At 40.1% G+C, this 22,337-nt stretch overlaps 3 protein-coding genes across 7 annotated transcripts in view; 1 reads left to right on the top strand and 2 right to left on the bottom strand.

Moving 5' to 3' along the window:
* The window catches only part of ACSBG1 (acyl-CoA synthetase bubblegum family member 1), a 39,960-nt gene extending 35,647 nt beyond the window's left edge, over nucleotides 1–4,313 (bottom strand). The window contains exon 1 of one of the 2 annotated variants that reach the window (XM_063346174.1): nucleotides 4,181–4,313. Coding sequence is in view for 1 of the 2 variants with exons in the window: in XM_063346171.1 (XP_063202241.1) it covers nucleotides 3,728–3,807 (80 nt within the window). In the remaining variant the exon portion in view is untranslated. Of the gene's footprint in view, nucleotides 1–3,727; nucleotides 3,953–4,180 lie in introns of those variants that run through there. The other variant, XM_063346171.1, reaches the window with a different exon arrangement.
* On the top strand, nucleotides 4,202–9,975 carry DNAJA4 (DnaJ heat shock protein family (Hsp40) member A4). Of its 3 annotated transcripts, XM_063346176.1 has the most exons (8): nucleotides 4,202–4,339; nucleotides 4,442–4,579; nucleotides 6,150–6,330; nucleotides 7,274–7,378; nucleotides 8,109–8,336; nucleotides 8,416–8,646; nucleotides 9,179–9,279; nucleotides 9,365–9,975. In XM_063346176.1, exons 2-8 carry the CDS (start codon nucleotides 4,448–4,450, stop codon nucleotides 9,581–9,583), a joined length of 1,197 nt encoding a protein of 398 aa, XP_063202246.1. In that variant the 5' UTR covers nucleotides 4,202–4,339; nucleotides 4,442–4,447; the 3' UTR covers nucleotides 9,584–9,975. The 3 variants fall into 3 exon arrangements, with proteins under 3 accessions (XP_063202246.1, XP_063202248.1, XP_063202247.1); XM_063346177.1 differs by lacking the exons at nucleotides 4,202–4,339; nucleotides 4,442–4,579 and adding an exon at nucleotides 4,611–5,149; XM_063346178.1 differs by lacking the exons at nucleotides 4,202–4,339; nucleotides 6,150–6,330 and having other exon boundaries at nucleotides 4,441–4,579.
* A 925-nt stretch (nucleotides 9,976–10,900) lies between these two features.
* Nucleotides 10,901–18,376, bottom strand: SKIC8 (SKI8 subunit of superkiller complex). Of its 2 annotated transcripts, none has more exons than XM_063346180.1 (11): nucleotides 18,274–18,376; nucleotides 18,007–18,048; nucleotides 17,886–17,913; nucleotides 17,425–17,530; nucleotides 16,350–16,522; nucleotides 15,253–15,401; nucleotides 14,807–14,900; nucleotides 13,913–14,006; nucleotides 13,149–13,241; nucleotides 12,597–12,675; nucleotides 10,901–11,194 (listed from the first exon to the last, which is right to left on the bottom strand). In XM_063346180.1, exons 2-11 carry the CDS (start codon nucleotides 18,016–18,018, stop codon nucleotides 11,105–11,107), a joined length of 918 nt encoding a protein of 305 aa, XP_063202250.1. In that variant the 5' UTR covers nucleotides 18,019–18,048; nucleotides 18,274–18,376; the 3' UTR covers nucleotides 10,901–11,104. The 2 variants fall into 2 exon arrangements, with proteins under 2 accessions (XP_063202250.1, XP_063202251.1); XM_063346181.1 differs by having other exon boundaries at nucleotides 18,007–18,050; nucleotides 18,302–18,367.
* Nucleotides 18,377–22,337: the final 3,961 nt, after the last annotated feature.

Below are 22,337 nucleotides of genomic sequence, written 5' to 3'. Positions count from 1 at the left end.
GCAGCCCTCTGTCTGCTCTGCTCGCGAATGGCTGTTAACTGCATTTACTGTGATTATGAACAGCTTCCACACAAGATACATTCATATAGCTTTTTTTTTTTTCCCCTCATAGAATTAAAGATGAATTCTGGCCTCTAAAAACTTTTGCTAAACTAAAAACAAAGCTAACTCCACAGTTACTCTTAAACAAGAGCAGGTTTCAGGGTTTAAGCAAAATTCTAAATCCAAACATGTCTTCAGACATTACTGTGGCTATGCCCCCATTAAGTCTTAGTAAACAAATGAGTCTCAAAGCATACCTTAAAGATCAACAAATTTATACTAGCTTGGGCCACAGAGAAGATGCTGAGGGCTGATTCCATAATGAAAAACCCCAGGCAGGCAACATCTTTTTAAACTGTCACACACTTTATACTAATTCATTTCCAATGAAGGAGTTCAGATGAGAAACAGGACAACATTTACGCCTAGCTGTGCCTCCCCATACTTGCAGAAATGAAGAGAATTTACCCATATTCAAATCAGCATTTCTAGGCAAAACCACCAAGACTGCCTCATGTACATGGGTCAGGTGAAGCAGAGTCTACCCCACAAAACACTTTGCTATCCATGAGCATAACCAGCTGCATGTATTAATATTTCGTTAAATTTCCAGTAGCAATCTCTCTGTAAAATTGTTTTCTCTCATTGACCATGCCGTAGCAACAGGAATTTCAGTCACATTTGGAGAAAGAGGCAGCTGTTTCCAAGCAACTGGAGAGAGGGAGAACATCCTGTCAGGTCAAAACAACAGTTGGTCTGAGGACCAGCACAGCTAGAAACAATTTTGCTGCTTCTTTCTGAGGAAAAGACTGTTTTAAACTCAAAGTAAGTAGCTTGCATTTTCACATTTACATACAGGTCTTCATTTATCCAGTCACATTTACAGTCAAATTTTCTACAGGCCCAAACCACTTAGAGATGCCCAGCCTTTAACCAATGAAAACTGTACTATGAAAATAGGTCTTAGTCTTTCTGTATTACTATATCATAAAATGAATTACTACAGATTGTTACACATTTTAATTAAAACTTGCCTCAGAAAAATCCTCTAAAGATGCTAGTCACTCACCATATGCTGCGCTAAATTAGCTCAAAACAAATGCCATCATTTACATTTTCTTGGAGATACAGATCTTTCACTTTCCATCACAGGCAAAAAGATTTTTTCCTAAGAGCTTGCTTCTGTACAAAACATCCTTTTCAGATATTAATTAGGGGGGAAAAGTTGCAGCACCATTAAAGGTCCATTACATGAAACTACTATACTTTAAATAGGCTTTTGAAAGTACATTTTAAATAAGACTAAAAATCATAGGTTAAAAATATTATTCAAAGGGTGTTTTCCTAAGTTTTGAAGAAATCACGATACTTGTTCAGGTTTAGATGCTGAAAGAATCCAGGTCAACACCAAGGAAAGCCTGTTGTGATTCTGATTTCACCTTCTGGAGGGGCTACTGAAGTTCTTTATGCAAATTTAATGTGATTGAAAACAGACACAAGTTTCAAGCCCTCCGATTCCTGACTTACTTTTTTATTTCAGGTGTTTGTAATGAAAGTTATTTTTGGAACTTTTTTTACAAAAATAAAGGGTGCTGCGAGAAACTACAGCTCCAATTCAGCAGATTGTGCTCTCACCTGTGTCTCTGGGATGCTGCTTCCAACAACAGCTTCACAGTTTAGAAGGCACAATTAATAAGAAACGGTAATATGGCCAGATAAAAGATGGAAATGCAAACAAGGAGATTCTATGAGTATTTCATATAGCAGAGATTAAAGGATAAATGCGTAGTTCTTGTGGCATATAAAGATGCTGTATGCTCCCAAGGCCAGGTGGGAAGGCAGTGTTTTGACTCTTGTTTTGTGCCAACAGTGGGAACGCCTATTTCAGAACCGAAGGCAGAGTCCTCTGGTGGTTAAATGAAACAGTAGGAGCTAATTATTCCCCACTCCCAGTCCAGTCCCTGCCTTCTTGCAGAGAATGGAAATTCTCTGCTTGTTTTCCTCTTTACACCTACAAGCAAATTTGATACTGTGCAAGTAAAAAGTGACAAGGCAATTCATAATATTACATACAGCAAGAGGGAAAGGAAGCGAAAGAATGGTAAGAGAGATCAGCTGTTCATCTGAGAAATGGGTGAGGAACTGCTGGTTAGGAACAGACTTAAGGAGGCAAGGCGTGTAGCAAAAGAAAAAGAATTGAGCGTATACACACTTGATCACCAGGTTGTTTAAGGAACCACTACTGTAATGGTTGAGAAATATGAAAATATTTTTCTAATCCAAAACACCAGCCCTTACTACTTTTCCCACTAATTCTTTGAATAAACAAGGAGTTTGGTTGTACCAACTGGAACGAAAGATGGAGAAAATAAATACTGCATATTAAAGATAAAGTAAATATAACCTGACAGCTCCCTCCAATAAAGTGAAAGGAAAGTAAACAAAGCAGGAGGCGCAATCCTCTTAAGCAAAGATCCATACCAGCAAAGTTTTTGGCTGTTACTGCTAGTAACAATTGTTACTAGTAAGAAACCACCCACGAGTCTGAGTTCGTAGTTTATTTACCTGTATCTACATATACCTACATGAGGGTTTCTACTCACCGAAGTTATATACTGTCTCTTTACAACATACCATAAATTGATCTTTGAAGTTCAATTCTCAGTGAAATTCATTATGTGCTTTGAAAGTCTCTCATCTGCTAAAGCATTCAGCTACTGCAAAGCTATTACCAGATTCGTCATTTCCTCTTAAACAGGAATATTATCTTCAGGACTATAGAACTGTAGCTAAGTTATCTTTAAGGTGAAGACCATTACTAGAATAACGAGGTTTTTTCCCCTCAAAAAAGGGACATATAGTTCTCAGCCTACAAGTTTACAGAGTAACTTACTATAGTTATCTTAGAAAATAATTTCTGTGTTTACTTGTCAATATCATTTCAGAATTGCAAAACACAGATTTACATGTTCAGCTGCTAGTAATTATGCTTAGAGAAAATAATAGTTACCAACACTGATTTCTTTGTTGTGGTTTTGAACACTTCCTTTCTTTGATATTTTGGGTTATTTTCTTGTCGATTAGCTCCCCCTCCTTTAGTAAGTCTACATGCGTGATATAAATAGGAGTACACAAAGAAGAGATCACATTAATTCAGTCTTCTAATAGTATTTACCTGAAATACACTATAAAGTTCCTTATAATGGTACTAGAGCTTTAAACCATGAAGATTTTTCATTCAGAACCCGCATTGCCTTTTTTTTCCTCCCCCTTTTATTTTTTCCATTTTCCACTGTTAGACAACGCAACAGGGTTCTTTTCTTCACGGTCATCTTAACTTTTTACCTGTACTGTGGTTGACAGAGTGCTGCAGCCTTTGGGTTACCATAACCACAGAACATGTTCTGGCTTTAGAAAACTGTTTCCAGGAATAAATAACTGCTTCCTGGAATAAAAACCAGCTTGTAAGCATTTCTACTCATTTTGAGTTTAAACAGAAACTGTTCTTATTTCATACAGCTTTTTTTTGTATTTTTTCGCTTGTGTTCTTCAGCCTTCATTTGCATTCTTCTATGACAATATGCCTTTCCTCAGCTCCCACACCAGTACTAGTTATCTCCTTTCACCTGAGCAGTAAATAATTAATTGGAGACCTCCGGCTGCCTGGAGAAAGATGGAAACGAACCTGTTTTTCCAGCCCACTCTCAGCAGGTCGGCTTGAGGAGAGAGCAAGTAGCAAATGTGTACAGAGTGGGGGCACACCATCACCTCAATTAATTCTAAAACGCCCAAAATACTGAGGAGGAAGGCACCAGAAATCCAATCTATTACGTAACAAGAGCAGCAGCCAGTACCCCAGAAGCGGGAAAATTTGTACGAGGGTGTTAATCACACTCCCAGAAGGTGAATTAACGAATTTTACAGAACAGGGAGGGAAAACTACCACCAATTACCACGGCTGCCGTAAAATTACGCTTTAGTGACCAAAAACCCGCGATACCTGACGGAAAGAAGCCGCCCGCTGAGAGCGCCTCTCCCCTCAGGAAGGGGCAAGGGGCAGCCGCCTGCACCCCGCTCAGGCGCCGCCGGGCTAGGCCGCCCCCCTCCGACGGAAGGCGGCTCCTCCCCCGGCACGTACCGGCGGTGACGCCACGCGCGGGAATTCTAGACCGTTCCAGGGCCGTGACGTAGGGCGGCGTCATTCCAGAAGATTCGGCCGGTGCCCGTATAAAGCCCGCGGAAGAGGCGGGGCGACGGCTCTCAGCGAGTGTGCGGCAGTGGCGGGGAGGCTGCGGCGGTGAGCGTGGCCCGGCTGGGCCTCTGTGGGGTGCTGGGGCGGCGGTGCAAGGTGGGGGGCGTGATGGTGTAGTGCGGCCTAACGCGGCGCGTCCTCCCGCAGGGCACCATGGTGAAGGAGACGGAGTACTACGACATCCTGCAGGTGAAGCCTAATGCCTCCTCCGAGGAGATCAAGCGCGCCTACCGCAAGCTGGCGCTGAAGTACCACCCCGACAAGAACCCCAGCGAGGGCGAGCGGGTACGCGGGGGGCCGGGGCCGGGGCCGGGGAGGCGGCTGCGCTCCCGGCGGCGGGCTGGGGCCGGGGCCCGCGCCGGGCGGGCCTCAAGATGGGTGACTGCGGCCTGGGCTGGCGTGGGGCACGTACCGGTGGCCGCTGCTATGCAAAGGCGGAAAAGCCCGGTTTTTGTTGTGTTTTAAAACTCTGTTTTGTCTGGAGGAGAGAGATAATGTCCTTTTTGCAGCCATTAAATAAAGGCTCCCGTTTGAAAGATGTGGGGGTGGTAGCGGGCCTGATGGCCTAGCTGTGGCAGGAGGGGGTGCCCTGGTTCCTCTTTTTGGAGGCCGTTCTTATCCGTCTCACCATAGTTCCCAACGAGAGCTCCTCCTTGTAGAGATGCTGGCTAAAACAGGCAAAGCTGAAGGGATTTCTGGTGTCCTGGTGGCCATCGTGCTGTGTCAGATGTTGTAAATGACAGTGGTGGATCCAGCTGCCAGCACGGCTGGGCGTGCTGGGGTTGCTGTGGATCCAGTTGTGCTCCTGAACAGGATGAGTTTTCTTCAGAGAAATTGCTAATGCAGATACATAAGGTAACTATCTGGAGGAAATCATTGGGCTGCACAGGGGTGGACTGTTGACAACAAAGCCATCTTACCTGCTGTTAGCAGAGCCCCACTCAACTCCCCATGTTGCCTAGGAACATAAATGAGCACCATAGTTGGAGAACTGCTGAAAACTTGATTGATAGGATTGTCTATCTAAAAGCTGCTCAGATAATACCTTAACATAAGAATAGAATATTTGTGTATGTAGTATGCTGATTTACGAAATTCAAGCTTGCTAAATAATAACAGAATCAAAGGTAACCTTTTCTGCCTTTATTTTTGGCCTGTTCTTTTACTTACACCACTTTACCTGGTCACAAATAAATCATGTTTAATTTGGAAGCAGTCATTTGAGTAACAGAAAATTGTGTTTTAAAATTTACTTAGTCATCTTAGTAACAGGGAATCCTTGATAGCTATTTTAAAATGCTTAATTTTTTGATAAAGTGGATGTTTTGATTTGTATCTTAAGTTCTTTTATTTGTGATGAGTAAGCAACACCAGTGTCTGGTCACTTAAATCTCCTTAGTTCTAGCTGGGTGTAGCAGCTCAGCAGGCATGAAGGATCCCTCCGTACCTCTAGAATGACTGGCGCTGCTGTGGCCATTGAATGTCTTGGGACCTCAAGGCCGTGGGGATAGTATCATATCCCTTTCTAAATGGATTTTTTAGAGGTGTATAATGGTTGCAACTACCACAGTCATCAAAGTGTAGTTTGCATATGCTTGTAACTTGGATGTGACTCTGAATTGAGCCCACTTGTAACGTGGGAGGAGGGGGGAGAGGGAGAAAAGGGGTGGCTTTCCTGGACGAAAGTGTACTATTATAGTCTATTACACATTTGCTTAGGGAGTTTACTCCTTTAGGAAAAACATAAATGCTACAAGAGAGTGTTACAGTGGCTAAATCTGAAGATGGAGTTGCATATGAGAGGGTTACTTTTCCTCTTGGTCATAGTTGTTCAGAGCTTCTTTTTTCTTTTTAGTTTAAGCTCATATCCCAGGCATATGAAGTTCTGTCGGACCCAAAGAAAAGGGACCTCTATGACCAGGGTGGGGAGCAGGCTATTAAAGAAGGAGGCCTGAGTGGCGGCAGCTTCTCTTCACCCATGGACATCTTTGACATGTTCTTTGGTGGTGGAGGCCGAATGAATAGAGAGAGAAGAGGTACACAGTTCTAAACAAGTTCTAGAAACTCTAACCATGCACTTAAGCATAAAACACCTGTGCTATGGTACTGCTGTTCTGCTAAGTGCACATAGTGTGGATATTACTCATTGCAACAATAGATCACGTAAACTATGATTATTTTTTTTTAGTTACTCTAGCATTAAGTTTCTAATAAAGTAGATGGCATGACATAATCATAGCAATCTTTCTGATGAGTTGTGTTTATTTTTTCTTAAAGTGGGTGTGGGTAATCTGTAGGGGAGGGGGAACCGTTGGTAGGTTAGAGAGAGCAGTTGAATTTAGACCTGGTTTAAGTTACCTTCTTTCCCAGATCTGTGCCTCACTTGCTCATATGCTTTGGGCAACTTGCTTCAAAGGACACCATCAACTTAAACTTAAGTAATGTTAAATATCACAAAAATATTTGGGAGGAATCATGTGAAACTGAGTACAGAGTGCTGCCAAAAGCACAGTCTGATTTTTGTCTTTTTCTGTGCCCAATGTCTTTTAAAGGAGCAAGTAGTAACTTGCTGTAAAATGTTTGAAATTATGCTATGAAGTGGCATGGAGCTTTATAGGTAGACATAATAGCAACCTCTAAATTGACTAGATCTGAAGCTGGTAGTGTCCTTGCATCTTGCTGTTTTAGTTAAACTTATAAAATTAGGGGTAGGAGCAGGGGTAGGGTGGCTTTAATGATGCTTTGCTTAATTACAGCTAAACCTTATGTTCTGACATAAGTGGGTGCAGCTCAGTGGAAGCTGATGGAACTGCACATGTTTTTAAGGGGGGTGAGCTGTGTTCAAAGTCTGGAATGAACTTTATATTTCTTCAGTGAGACTGCATGTATGAACAAGTTTAGAAGCTTCTAAATAAACATTTGTCCTTATAATAGCTGAATCGGAATCGGAATTAATCTTTCTCCCTTTTTTTTTTGAAGGTAAAAATGTTGTGCACCAGTTAGGTGTATCTCTAGAAGACTTATATAATGGTATTACAAGGAAACTGGCACTGCAAAAAAATGTTATTTGTGCAAAGTGTGAAGGTAAAAAAAGTAGTGGTTTCAAACCCCTTTTACTCCGAGCTTTTTCTTTTTCTCTTTTTCTTTTTTTAAAAGAACATTGGGAGGGGGCTGGGAATAAAGTGTAGGGAATTTTTAATTTTATTATTTATGCTTATCCAAGAATAAGACTCTATTAAACATAGTGGTATAAAGTTATTCTTCTAATGGCAGATTTAAACTCGCTGCGAATTGTAGTTAAGGGTACCTAAAGTAAAACTATCTTAATCTGGAACTCTAATAAGTGGCTGTTTTGTTAAACTTTTTTTTAATTGCCCTGGGTGGAAGTCTAGCTTGTATTACGTAACTCATTTTGCAGCTATTAAGTATCCATAATGACTGGTCTTCTTTGAGGTAGATCTTAAAGTACTAAGATACAAGACCTCATTATTAAATATTTAGCAAGCAGATTCTTTCCAAAGTATTAATGGAATGTCTAGGTATTGAAGTTGGTGTGCTGATAGTTCCTTGAAAACCAAGATGTATTGGGAGGTGAAGCAGAGGCTAATAAAATAAGCTGTGCATAGAAAACTTCACTTTCTTTTGCTTACAGAAACTTCTAACTTTTGGGGCATGTTTTGGGATGGAAAGTAAATTCCAGTTACATTGGAAATACATTACTGCCTGACTGATGTAGAGTAGCTTTTTTTTTTTCCTGTGTCTGAGATTAGATTTAATTCTTTTTTTTTTTTTCCTTTCTTTTTTTTTGTCAAAGGTTATGGCGGAAAGAAAGGGGCAATAGAAAAGTGCCCTGTGTGTAAAGGAAGAGGAATGCAAGTTATAGTTCAGCAGATTGGACCTGGCATGGTACAACAAATCCAAACTGTGTGTCCAGAATGCAAAGGCCAAGGTGAAAGGATAAATCCGAAGGACAGGTGTGACAACTGCAATGGCTGTAAGGTTGTGAGAGAGAAAAAGATCATAGAAGTTCATGTTGATAAAGGTAAGAACTGGATATTGGTTCTGTGTCCCTAATCATGGTCTATAGCTCTGCAGAGAATAAATGGGTTTCTTGTCTCCAGGTATGAAAGACGGTCAGAAGATAGTATTTCATGGAGAAGGTGACCAGGAACCTGATCTGGAACCTGGTGATGTTATAATTGTGCTTGATCAAAAGGATCACAGTGTCTTCCAGAGGCGAGGGCATGACTTAATCACAAAAATGAGAATTCAACTCTCGGAGGCTTTATGTGGTTTCAGAAAGACCATTGAAACTCTGGATAACAGAGTTCTTGTCATATCATCTAGGCCAGGTAGGTCTTAAGAGCTCTAATAGTGTATGTTAACTGCTTGCCTGTTTCATTGTGCTTGGACTGGGGGTCTTCTGGGGGTTTGGTTTGGGGTTTTTTTTAACCAGTTGATGCAACAGATTCGAACTACACTTGCAGTCATTTAATTTAGTTCGTTCTTTGTTGTTCCTGTAACCCCTTCTAAAACATTACATGCAGAATTATAGCTAAAGCTGCCAAATGTTTCTTAATAAATTTCAGCCTCGGGTGGATAGCCAGGAGAACATTCAGGAGGGCAGAAACTTCAGCTGTACTGGATTATGTGCTAGTTTCTGCCTGAAGGCTGTGCTAAGAGAAGCTGGTTGTCTTACAGTGGAGGAAATAACGGCCTTACTTCTGCATAGCTTTATTTTGGTACTTCTCAGTCTGCAGCATTTTCTATGAGCTGCTTAGTGCTCTCCCTCAGGTGCTGTGGGAACACTGTGTATAACCCTGATTTTCATGGTTATGAAATGTCTGTCCTGTAAGCTTACTTACAGCTCTTCTCTCTGTGTAGGTGAAGTGATAAAACACGGTGACCTGAAGTGTATCTACAATGAAGGGATGCCAATCTACAAATCTCCAATGGACAAAGGCAGCTTAATTATACAATTTTTGGTAAGTTGACTGCTTTTTTGTAGCAAAGAGATTCATGTTGGCATCAGGAGTAACTAATCATGAAAATAAAAATATAAAATTGCAGGTCCAGTTCCCAGAGCACTACTGGCTCCCAAGGGAGAAACTGTGTCTGCTGGAGGCTTTGCTTCCTCCACGAGAAGACGTTATGGTTACAGATGAGATGGATCAGGTAGACCTTGAAGAATTTGATCCAAATGAGCAAGCCTACCGTAACAGTGGTGGAGAAGCATATGAAGAAGATGATGAGGGTCCAAGAACAGGAGTACAATGTCAGACATCTTAAAGCAAGGTGGAATGGATGCCATCTAAAAATGTAAATTTTCACAATGAAAACTGCATGGCTGTAAGAGCCACTGCTTGTGGGTTTTGTGTTCAGCAAATTGAGTTGCTGCGCTGTCAGTATCACCTTTTTGTAACTAATTTATATTGTGTTCTTGTAGTCTTTATATATAAAGCAAATGTCACACAGCTGAGAACCAACTGAGTTGGTATACATTTTCCTTTGCTGTGAAGGTTCTCAATTTATTTCACCTATGCTATTTATATAAGACTTTGGCAATATTGATAGAGGTTAAGTGGAGTGTCTTATGTAAATACTTTCATACTGGAAAATTAATTTCATAGAATAAAACATAGCAGAAATAACTTCTAATAAATAGAACTCTTCACACTTTATCATGCTTCTCTTGTACTTTCTAAGCCACTCTAAAACTCCCTTTATTTTAAGTAAGTTTCTACTGTCTCATAGTCAAGGCTGTTCTCTACGTTTAACTTTGTGTTAGCTGCAACACTAGTACCTGTCCCACTTTGTATTTCAAAAGCATTTTGTGCATGCCCCCTTTCTTGCATAATAACACTCTTCCCCCTGCTCTTTTGTTGTATTAGAGTAGCATTCCTCCAGCTGCTTAGCTGTATTCTTCTGCTGGGTATAGAGGTATTCTTCTGCTGGGTATAGAGGTATTCTTCTGCTGGGTATAGAGGTATTCTTCTGCTGGGTATAGAGTGTAGCCTACCTCCTTCCAACTTACATATGGGTGAGTCCTTCCAAATAAAATTTAATCTTTCAGAAGCTCAAGCTCTGTATTTCAGCCTTCCCTGTAAAGGGCTTTTACTTTGTCCTAGATGTTGTGTACTTGAGCTTTAACTAAGATGAATAAACCAAAGCCACATGCATTAGGGCTACTGCTGCTGTTTTATACAGTGACAAGATACCAGAGCAAAGTGATCACATTAAAGCTTTTTTTCCTTTCACCTGTTTGTATTAAGTCAGGGTTGGAAACAGCTAGCACCCTTCAGTGAAATTAAACCATGATGAATGAGCTACATGTCACCCTACAATTGCCAGAACAGGTGTTCAACTTAAGTGACCCTATTGCATTCACTGGGACAATGCCAAGATGAGCACAGGCTCTCATTTCCCGTGCATACAACACCCAGCCTCAGTTGCTCTTCCTTTTCCCAAAATAAGCTGCTGTTAACCTTGGTCAACGCTTCCCAGCTCGTCTATTTCTGTATAAAGGCAGGGGCGATTAACTGAGCGGTTACTTCACCCATGACTCCATATTTCCAAAAATACATTCTTCCAAGGATTAGACACAAGTTACTTACATCTGTAGCTTTTATTTTAAAAAAAGTAAAGCTTTCTCTCATGCTAAACAAAATCAAAATTACATATAAACATATCTGATTTTGCAGATCAGCAATACTAAAATGCTTTTATCATATTAAAAAAAATTACATAGAAGGACAGTAATATTCCTCAAAACTGCCCCAAGAGTTAACCAAAGGATCTGAGTCAAGATGTTTAAACTGGACAGTCATAAATATGAATTTCTTGGTCATCTCCAACAGATACAATTTTGGACCCACTTCCATTGTATTTCACTCCCCAGACCTGCAATTAGAACATAGAAACGGTTATTATCAGCAGGAGACTAAGAAAAAATGCCTTCATAGCTGTTGTATTTATTGACTACAACAAGCAGAAGAGGGAGGATTACTTAAGATCACCTTATTAGAACTGGTCCAATTATGGCTCCTGCTTTAACAGCAGATGAGGCTGATGAACCAGAGAGACACTGCCATCTAGTAGCCCGACAAGTTCTTAATTCTTCTACTGACAATGAATTACACAATCTAAAGATACTTGAAAAAGGCTGGAAAGTACTTGCCCCAGTTTGGATAAATCAAATCTAATGTTTTCACTCTCATCCCTCCTGTCTTCCTTTCTGAGAAGACTATTTTACAGTGCTTTCAGGAAAGTAAGAGAAGTATTTCTCATGCAGATGGACACATCATGACAAACTGAAGAATGATCCAGTTTATCCTTGGGCTAGTCTAAGGCTCGGAGCCATTTACTTAGCAGTGCAAACCTTGAAAGAATGCAGGTCAGTCCTCTGACTTAAGCCTAGGACAGTTCTAAAAACTCTTCAGCAACCCCCATTTCCATCATTGGGATGACACCAGGAAAAGTGAAGGCTACCCAGTGCATTAGCATGGGATTGCAAAATGGCTAGATTGACAACAGCACCTTTTGGGGCATCCTATACATTGTTTTGCATTAATACCTAAAAACCAGCCTTCCAAAGAACTGATACATCTTCACCTTCCACAAACTTAGAAGATCATAGATGACAGCTAAAACAACACTGGAAATCCAATTCTGCTCAGTATTTCAATCCTAAAACCCCCATAGCTCTAGATAATTGAAAAGAAGGTTACCAGAAAAAATGTACTGTGTGAGAAAGAGCCCAAGTAAAATCTGAAAGAATTTCCTCTGTTAATTCTTCCTCTGTGATCCATTAAAAAATAGCATTGTTCTATTTAATACCTAACATGTGGAAAAAGAGTAACTTGGTAGACTTCCTCTTCCCTCAAGGGTAGCCATCATTCAGAAAAAAATAAAATTAAAAAATAGGGTTTCAAGGCTGCTTTCAAGCATCTTTTTAGATAATACCATCCTTTTAAAAAAGTATTTTCACTGCTTAACGCAGGCACATGCTGTGTAAGATACAGAAATAACTAACACCATAGACAAAGATAGAATATACAGCCTGGAAAGAATCCTTTTGGCCACTCAGGATTGCCCTTATTTGGACCTGAAAAAATTAATTACTTGGAAGAGATCAACTTACACGCTTGGAATATTAATTCAATATTAAGTGCCAAATAATTACGAACAACAGCAAGTCCAACCCCAAAGCTATAGCACCAACTTGAAGCACGAATGTGCACAACTACACAACTACAGTTCTCCTGTGAATGCAATGACCCAGGTAAAGCAATAATAGACATACCTGATCTTGGTGGTCAATGAAAGTATGAACACAGGTTCTCGTCCCAGCATCCCAGACTTTTACACTTTTATCAGATGAACTGAAAGAAAAATAGTATTCATCAATGTTTAAATTAACTATTTCAGCATCTGCAACATGAAAATTAGGACTCCTGTTTTAGCTAGAAAATTCTTTAAAGTTCCTTCGATTAAGAAACTCCTGTTACATATACTGGGTCCCCAACTGCCTGAGCTGCTTTAAGAGTGAACACTGAAGTTCAACTATATTAATGTACTATTACGCTAGGTTGTACTTCTTAATTCAACAGCAATTTTTCAGCTTTTTAGAATCAAATTGCCCTTCTCTTACATGTCCTTTACTTGTAGGGAACTACACTGCAGTGAGATGACTTACATTATAAAATACTATTCACTGCAACTGTCTGTAATTGCAATGTATGTTATTCCATTATAGATTCCATTGTAATTTGTACACATTTACCTTTTATGATTAATTTCCCTTTATAAATATGTATTTTTCAGTAAGCATAAACAAGTTAAAAATCCTCAATACCTGGAAACAAAATGGGTATCATCAGGACAAAATGCTACGTTTAATACCCAGGATCCATGACCACTTAATGTACCAGCCAAGTTTGCATGTTGCCTGTGGAAAGAACAAATTTTAGAAAACATAGAACTTCAACATTTCATTTGTGAATTCCATGGAAAAAGCAACAGGAATATTCTCTAGCTAGTGCAGTCAGGAATGCAAGGTGATGGAAGGTGACTGCTGGACATTTGTTCATCCAGGCTGAACTGCTGTTACAACAGATTCTGGTTTTCCATTTCAAATGGGTAACATACAAAAAAGTCACCAAGAAAATACATTGGTGGACAAAACAAGTTTCACCACAAAGAAGGCAAAGTAATGCAGGTTTAGGGGAGTGAAGATTAGTGAAGCCGAGCTTTTTCCTCCCCAGGGTCTTCCAGGTTTTTGCACAATGCAACAGAAATAGGTTATAAACATAATTTCTTGGGTACAGAACAGATGTTTAAGATGGGTAAACACGCAGGCCAGATATACAAAACAATTAGCCTGTTGCCTACAAGGCCAGATATGAGGAAAGTAATTTGTTTTCAAGCTAAAGCTGTCATCCATCTATGCACTTTTTAAAAACTATCTAAGGGTGTAGTATTTTAATATTTATTACATAAAGAAGTCACCAAAAGCTGAAGGGAATTATGGACAGCAGAGGGTTTGATACATTTTTTACAGTATCAGTCTCTCTGCATATTTATTTTCCTGTTAGCGTGTCTTGCAAAATAACGACTTACACATCGTAAATTTTGATATAGCCATCATCTGAAGCAGTTACAAGTAACTGAGAATCCGGAGAAAACGTCAGTGAACGAATAGGCATCGCGTGACCTGAAATTCAAAGTTATATATGGCTTAGAATGTAGCTAACTCCGCTTACTAATGACAGTGCTAAGAAGCTACACCAGAACAGAATTCCTGCATTCCCCGATAAAAGAAAGCAACCTCTGAAGAGGGTTTCTCTCCACGCCACTACAGGCTTCTTCGCATAACATAAACTGGAAACTGAGAGTGATTCTAAACTTTGAGTGTTAAGGCATGTCCACTGCAACAGAAAAGTATCTTATTTTTTCAGCTGTGGATCTTTATTAGAAATAATAAAGTATGTAATATTTTCTAATATGATTTCATATTGTTTTAAGTAGTTGAGTTTTTTAATTAACTATAAAACTGGACAGAAACTACGTGGACATTAAAAGCCCATTCATCTGTTAGAAAAATGCATGTCTTATAAAAAGTTCAGTTATTGTTTAAAACATGAATAAATTGCTATAAAACTAATACCACAGCAAAAAGAAGTGTCATACACATGGCAGGACACATTTGGCTTAGCTTCATTCCCTTGTACTGCACTGAATACAAGAACGAACTGCAAGTTCAGAATTTAGTTAAGCATTACTGATGATGTCCTTTGAGATAGGCATTTATGATGCAAGCCTGAGTTTACAGTTTGTCTCTAATATTTTAAGTGGTTTAAGTTACAGCACACTAACTAAATGCTGTCTAGTGGACAGAAACATCAACTCGTTTATGCCATGGCTGTTGCATCTTATTCTGACTTGCGTTAAATCCTTTAATTTTGTTGAGGAATGAAGCCAAAACTTGTGTATTGCAAATACACGAACCATTACCTTCTAGCGTATGCAGAAGTTTTCCAGTTGCAATATCAAAAATATTGATAATGCCATCTATCGCTCCACTGGCTAAGTATTTTCCATCTGGACTCTGTAATAAAACACAAAAAGTATGCATTTAACAACTATATGCATTTATGCCTGTACCTCCCTGATATTCTCTTGGCAAATTGTCACAAATGCGATCTATGCAAGATACCTGGGCTCCAAAAATACCAAAGACTTCCAGCTGACTTATTCAGAATGTGCGAATAAGCAAGATCAAAGAAAATTTTCCATATATGCAGGGGGAGAATGTCACTCAGTTTATATTTAGAACTATCACAGTATAGCTGTCATTTAGTATTATGTAGAGATAAACTGATAGATTGAAACAAAAATACCCCATTTACAACATATTACAGCAATACCAATTTCACATAAGAAATTATCGAGCTTCTTACATATGCAATGCTAAGGATGAACTTTCCTCTGGTGTCCAGAGAATATTCTTTCTTTCCGGTTTCAACACCAAAAATATTTACTTTTCCCACGTGACTTCCTGTTGCAAGGTACTGGGAATCAGGTGAAAAAGCCAGGGACCAAGCATCAACTGTATTAAAAAGAAAAAAAAAATCATAAAAGTTAACTTTCTTCTGTGTAATTAATGGAGCATAGCTTGAGCCATTTATTTCCACCTAGTGAAAGATTACATTTTCTAATAAAACCTTGAGTTTATTAGTCCCTCCTGTAACAATAAATTTAGAATTTAAGACTGCATGAGTTAGGTCTTAAATTTTTACTTTTCTCCTGGTACTGATAGATATTAAACCAGTAAAAGAAAGCAACACCAGTATCTAGCAAAGCATAGAAGATGCAGGAGAAACGCAGATATACGAATGTAACACAGCAACATTCGTTCAACAGAATTTAAAAAAAACATACCTTTTTATAGTAGTACAATGTATTTATCTGGCAAAATGTAATTAACAGGGTTTTTTTCCTATAAGCTTAATACTAATTACCTAAAACACTGCATGACTGTTCTTAAATTAGGGACTGCTGGTGGACCAATGAAATATTTGGAATTAGATTTTAGGCCCTGAATTCCAACTTGGAAGATGCAACATTGATCCAGGCTTCAGCTTTACTGTGCTTTGACTTGCTCCCTCAGGCTTGGATGTACTGCATAAATAAGCATCACATATACATCTCAAATTCAACGCAGTGCTTACAAAGAAAGCTCAGACCTTCTTTGTAAATCACTTTGAATAAGCATTTGAATTATTTTTTAAAATATCCTTTTATCAATACATCTGTAAGAGCAAGCTGGTTTCCATTCCATGTATCTGACAAAACCTATGTAGTGTGAAAAAATAAGTGTAAAATTGTCTGATACTACTTTATGTTGAGTTCATAAAAATCACTTAGATTTTTGCAAACGAACACCAAAACCCAACAAACTAGTCATTTCATATACCCTAATAATACACTATGCAGTATTTGCTATCCAGAGTGAGCAGACTTCTTATGCAGAGACAGATTAACACTGATACCTTACCAGGGCCAGCATCTATTGACTTGATCTGTTTGCCAGTTTCTAAATCCCAAAGGCGAATATGGGCATCGAGGGAGCTGGATGCTGCAATGGAGCCCGTGTGGCTGATATCCACAGACACCACGCCCAGCTGGTGACCCTCCAAAGTCCATTGTAGATCCAATTTTTCATCATTCCTTTTGTTCAAGGGAAAGGAAAGTCTAGTTATTAATAGCTAGGGGTACTTAACCAATCTCCAACCTCAGACAAAACAAAAAAGACAACCCACATTTCTCCATTTCATTCAGCAAAAGGGGAATCAAACTTCACCCATGAAACATGAAGATACCTATGCACAAACTGCTTTCTGTATGTAAGGGAAAGAACCAGCAAATCAATTGTTTACCATGATTCTGCAAAGCATGTACTTCATCTTAAGTTTTTAAGTAGTCCCACTGAAATGTTGATGGCAAATCAATACATGGGTAAGTAGACAGCAGACTGTTAATCTGTCAGCAAAGCATGAAATGCAATGAACAACACTTTTATAATTACAATAGCGCTACTCATGTCATTACAATGAAGCACATACTTAATACTGCTTTGGCTAAAAGATAAAACAATTTCTTTGCAAAAGCATACTTCAGTATCACCTGTAGGAGGATTATGAGAATTTTTTCTTCTTAAAATAAAACAGGAAGATGTCATTTCCTCTTTTACTCTATTCCCATTATTCCTTTCACAGTACACATACTTCCAGTGCATTGTTTCACAAAAAGTTATGTTTCTAATTCTTTGATTTAGAAATAACATGAAGTTGTATTATTCTCTGGCAGAGGACATGTAAAATTTGATGTATATTTTCAAAACGGTTCGTGTTCTTTGACAACTAAAGCACGTCAGAATGCTACCACTCCAAAAGAAAGCACTTTTGGAATGAAGATATGCTTGCTCGAGAGAACAGTTCTGTGTGCCAGGCTACCCCTTTCCTGATGCAAATTCTAAAATCCCTGCAGATTATGGAAATTCAAGACTGTTCTTTCTCCATACTGACTACTTCCAAGGCTTAAAACTGGTTAATACGGAGCACTTCACTTACCACTTCCACACCTTCACTAGATCATCCAAAGAACCAGAGATCACTGTTTCAGAACCATCTTTTTTATTTTTTCCCCAGGCAACTGACCAAATGGCATCATCGTGAGCTAAAAGAGAATATAAGCATAGAAATTAAAAATTAAGTTGTTTCTTTTGATGGAAGACAACTACCAGTTTTGATAATGCTAAAACTGCTGATTGTAATGTTGGCAATAGACTCTTTGCTCCTCAGGTCTCTCAGTGCTCTAAGAGCCTTATCACTGTTTTTATTGTTTCAAAACACATGATGTGTTTTGTTCACCAAGGTCACTGTTGAACAAACAGCATAGCTATTTTTGAGTTATTCAAACTTATACTTAATATAAACATAATCTAGATCACCTCACAAGTATATATGCCATTATCAACTTTACATCATCCACGGAAGCCGGTATTATTTAATACATGTTAGTGTTTTCTCACCTTGCTCTTGCTTGAAGAGAATACCGTACTGGAAAGAAAGAATAATTAATATTATGTATGAGCAGCCTAAAAAAAATACCAAGCTGGCAATTAGTTTAATTAACGCTGTGTTTTTACTTACCTGTGTGGTCATGTCTTTACGGACGCAATCTTAACAGGAATGCTGTGGAAGGAGAGAACCCATTAGGCTCGGAAATAAGACTCTCGCTCAGAAACACCGCTCTGGAAGGCGAAAACCCGGCAGACACCGAAACAAGGCCTGAGGGGAAACCCCGCCTTTTTATCACCCTTCCCTCGCACGGCGAGGAGCGTCCGCCCCGCAAGGGCCCAGCACCCCCGCCGCCGCCTCCCCTCAGCCCGCCGCCGCCTTCGCCCTCCATCGCGGTACCGAGCCGATCCGTGCCGGCCACCGAGCTTCCTGCCCGCCGCCACAGCACCCCGCCGCCGCCACAGCCGCCGTCGCACGGTAATGACGTCACCTACCAGCGAGAGCGCGGCACGAGCGCCTCTCCCCGCGGCCCTTCTCTCCGCCGCGGCGGGCGGGAAGCCGCCGGTCTCGCGCTCTATCCCGCCGCCGGTCTCGCGCTCTATCCCGCCACCGGTCTCGCGCTCTCTCCCGCCGCCGCGTGGCTGAGGGGGCTCCCGTCGCCTTAACGGCCGCAACCGCCCTAACAGCCTCCCCCGGCAGCGCCCTCAGGTGTGCCATAGGGCTGAAGGCAGCGGGGTTGATCCCCTCCAGCCTTCACGCGTCGCCCTTCTGGCAGCATTAGTTTTCGCTGTCCAGAAGCCTCTTTTGTCTATGTCTCTTTTTTGTCTAATAGTAATACCCTTGGGTGTTGAGATGGCAGTAATGATGTAAACCGTGGAAAACATGAGGGACTGCGGAGTGCCTTCGAGTCTCAGCAGTGCTGGAAGGGCCTGACTGAAACTTGGAGCTGGGCGCCTTTTGTCAAAGACATGGAGGAATGCCAACCCGCCGGGGGGACTGAGCACAAAATCCACTTCATGCGCTGGGCTGTTGGGTCACTTTATAAAACAGCCGGCTCCCAGGATCCTGGAGTTGCAGTAAAAGTTGAACAGTACTGCCCATTTCTAACCGCAGCACAGAAGGCTTCTTTAATTTCATTGGAGTGAGAGGAAGTTTACCTACTAATCATCTGTTTCAGAAAAAAAAAGGTATGAATTTTTCAGAAGCTGAGTTTTTTTCAAGTTGCTGCCTCTACTTGACTTAGAAATGGAAAAAATGTCAGAATTAAAGCTCAGGAGAATAAATCAGACTCCCTGAGGTTTAAAATTAAAGACAAAGGATCAGTGACCTTTCACAGTTTTTAATCAGTCTTTATGTGTACACAAAGCTCTTTGAGATTAAGTAGAGCTTGTCTGAGTGAGCAAAGTAACAACCAAAACAGGAATTCTGAATGTGTCTTAACACAGTTCTGCAGTCAAGAATGAAAATCTGGGTAAAACTCTTACATATAATTACGGAATCCTTAGTTCTGTGATTATTTAGATTGAGCTTTGAGAGGATTTTAAGGCACACTGCTTTAATATATTGAGTTTCAATAATGCTTGTTTTCTTGTTAGTAATGATGTAATGGTAAGCAGTTTCCAAAAGTAAGAGAAATTACTCTATTTCTTACCAGGATTTTCCTAAGAATGCTTCCATTTAAATTGGTGCTTTCACCTTACGTTCAAATGATCAGGTTTTGGTTTTGCAATTCTGTATAGAGTACTGCAGTACTGTAATATAATCTTTGACAGACAAAGTGTTGCTAATGCCTCCAGAATTTTCACATCATGCAAAGTTCTCCTACACACTAGTATTTAGTTTGTACATGGAACACCTTAGACCTTCATGGTTAAAGATTGTTATTGTTCTCTTGTGGGTGTGGAGTGAGATTGTGGGTTATTTCCTACATCACTTATGCCACAAATCTGTATTTGTTCAAGTGAAAAATGATTAGATGGTGCTTTGTTGCATCAAGAGGATAATCTGAAGAAAACTGACACATGTTTGACTTGTAGATAAACTGCCTCCTTGGAATGGTAACTGAGAGTGTGTTTCTATATGTTTGTTCTTGTTCTGGAACACTAGCATGCTTTGTATCTATGGATATTCCAACCGTAATCAGAATAATATTTTATGAGTGCATATGTGTTTAAATGTCAGTTTTTTAAACAATGTTACAAAGGAAAAACCTGATGTATTTAGAAACATTATGCTCACCCTGATACTGTGCTAACACAGAAGAGAATTAGGTCAAGACTTAGAGGTGCCATACAAACATCACATTTCCAGCCCAAAGCTCAGTCGCAGAGAATAAATTGAGAGTAAAACACTTAGTTTCAAAAATAATAGGCTGCGTGCCATTGTGGCCAGCTATTGCAATCACAATTCAGCTCAGCATTCACAGTTCAGCACCTGCCCAACTTTACATGGAAGACAAATGCCAAGTAAGCCTTGATTTATTAAGATCTTGAAGACGCGTGAACCTCCATAAAATAGCAAGGCTAGATAATTAACTGGGAGCTTCAGCTCTGCAGGGACATGAACACTACAGCATTCACATATTGTCAGACACGTCAACTCCTGTCCCCCCTCTACGCTAAGTAATTCATTTGCTAGTGAGCTTGAGGGGAATGATAGTGGTATTTGAAGTTGTGTGTCGTGTGTGCCAAAGTGGGTAATACATGGATATGTGTTCTTGTGGTTATCAAGGTGGAACGACCTTGTCAGTTTAGGAAAGGGACTGTGTAACATAACTGTACCTGCAGAGGGCTGGATTCAATTATGGGTCCCTTTCAGGGCTGATCCATCAATTTTGGGTTTGATTTTCCATCTTAGGATTCAGAAATCCACATGCACTGCAGAAACAAAGGGCAACTTTTCACAGAGCTTGGAGTCTGTGTGCAGATTTATACCATCTGCCCGTTGTGGGGCAGCAGCATCAAGATAATCTCCATCTCTTTCCAGTAGCAACGGGCTGGCATTCACAATGAAACATTAATCATTCCGTGTCCTGCTGTGTCTGGGGACTCTGAACAGTTGTGGCAGCAGCAAAGAATCCTCTGCTTGTGTAGCCTGATGTGCCTCTAGGAAACCATTAAGGGACTCTGTCTCTAGGAGTGAATTGGAATGGCATTTGCACTGTTTGCTCATTCATTTCAGGTATCTGTCCCCTCCGTCAAGTTCCAGGAAGACAGTTACACACAGTACATATACCTTTTTCTTGAAAGACAGTGTATAAGCATGTATAATGCATCCATCAGCATTGTAGAGCATTAGCATCAGGGTAGTTGAGGCAAAAGCAAGACCCACAGAAAATCGGATTCTAATGAAGTCTACAGTTCCACTTTTGAAACGAGTCCAGTTGCTTGCATGCAGATTTGATAAACTTTCATCTTTAGTTTGTTTTTTTCTGCTCACTTATTTCTTTTTCAGCTGCAGTCCCCTTTCTTTCCTTTTCTTGCAACTTCATATGCTTTTTCACTGATAGATTTGTCTTTGATGGTCCCAAGCAGCTAAACTGGGATGTGGAGTCAAGTATAAATTTTCCTGAAGTTCACAGAGGTTCAGATCAAGGCTTTGCTTTAGACCAATCCCTTGTCTTATTTTTCACAACATCTATTATAAAAGCACTGCATGTTCCAGGTGATGGCACCACACCCAGCCATCATATTTTATAGGATATAGAGTCAAAACTACACTCACATCTTTAGTCCAAGCGCTGGCCAAACCAGGCAAATGATATAATGGAAAAGCTCCTCTTCGAGAATCTGAAACCAAGTCCAAATATTAATGACATTCTTGCCCTGTGAGTTACGGAAGGATCATTATCCCATTTCACAGATGGGTGAAATCTGAAGCAAGGTGACGAATTTAGTCGGTGGTAGATTGAGGAATGGAACCCTTTTCTTAACCTCTTGGTATGTGCTCTAACTGAGTGTGTACCTACACATTGACATTGCTTTAAGCTTATACTTCAATATTAAGTTGCTTCTCCATCAAGAAAGCAAGCCTTTCCATATATTCAGTCAACAAGCAGTGAAAATTTCTTGGGTCAGACAAAAATGGAAAAGAAAATCAAAACTGCCTGAGACTGAGCCTAACAGGAATGAAAATAATACTTAGCACTTGCAGGAACAACTCTTTTTCTGACTGGCACCGTGCAGTTCCACCCCAAGGTGTCTTTGTGGGGTACTGGTCAGCGGAAAGCTTGGCCTGGAGAGCACTTTCAGAATGGATGAGGTGGCCAGTGAGATTGGAGTGAATGAACAGCTACTTCTAGGAAGAAAAGAAAACAGTTAATGAAGCAAATAAATCCTAAAAGCTAGACTCCCTCCTCTATGGAAGCAACCTCATCCCCACTGTCACCTGCAGAGAAGCCAGAATAGTTAGACATAATTACAGGCCTTTTAATCTGCTCCTTATGGCATTTATAGGTCAAATGG

The sequence above is a fragment of the Chroicocephalus ridibundus genome, chromosome 9, assembly GCF_963924245.1.
Source record: "Chroicocephalus ridibundus chromosome 9, bChrRid1.1, whole genome shotgun sequence".
In the NCBI taxonomy this organism is placed as follows: domain Eukaryota; kingdom Metazoa; phylum Chordata; class Aves; order Charadriiformes; family Laridae; genus Chroicocephalus; species Chroicocephalus ridibundus.
The sequence above is the reverse complement of the archived record's forward strand: the minus strand, read 5'-3'. Positions and strand labels throughout refer to the sequence as shown.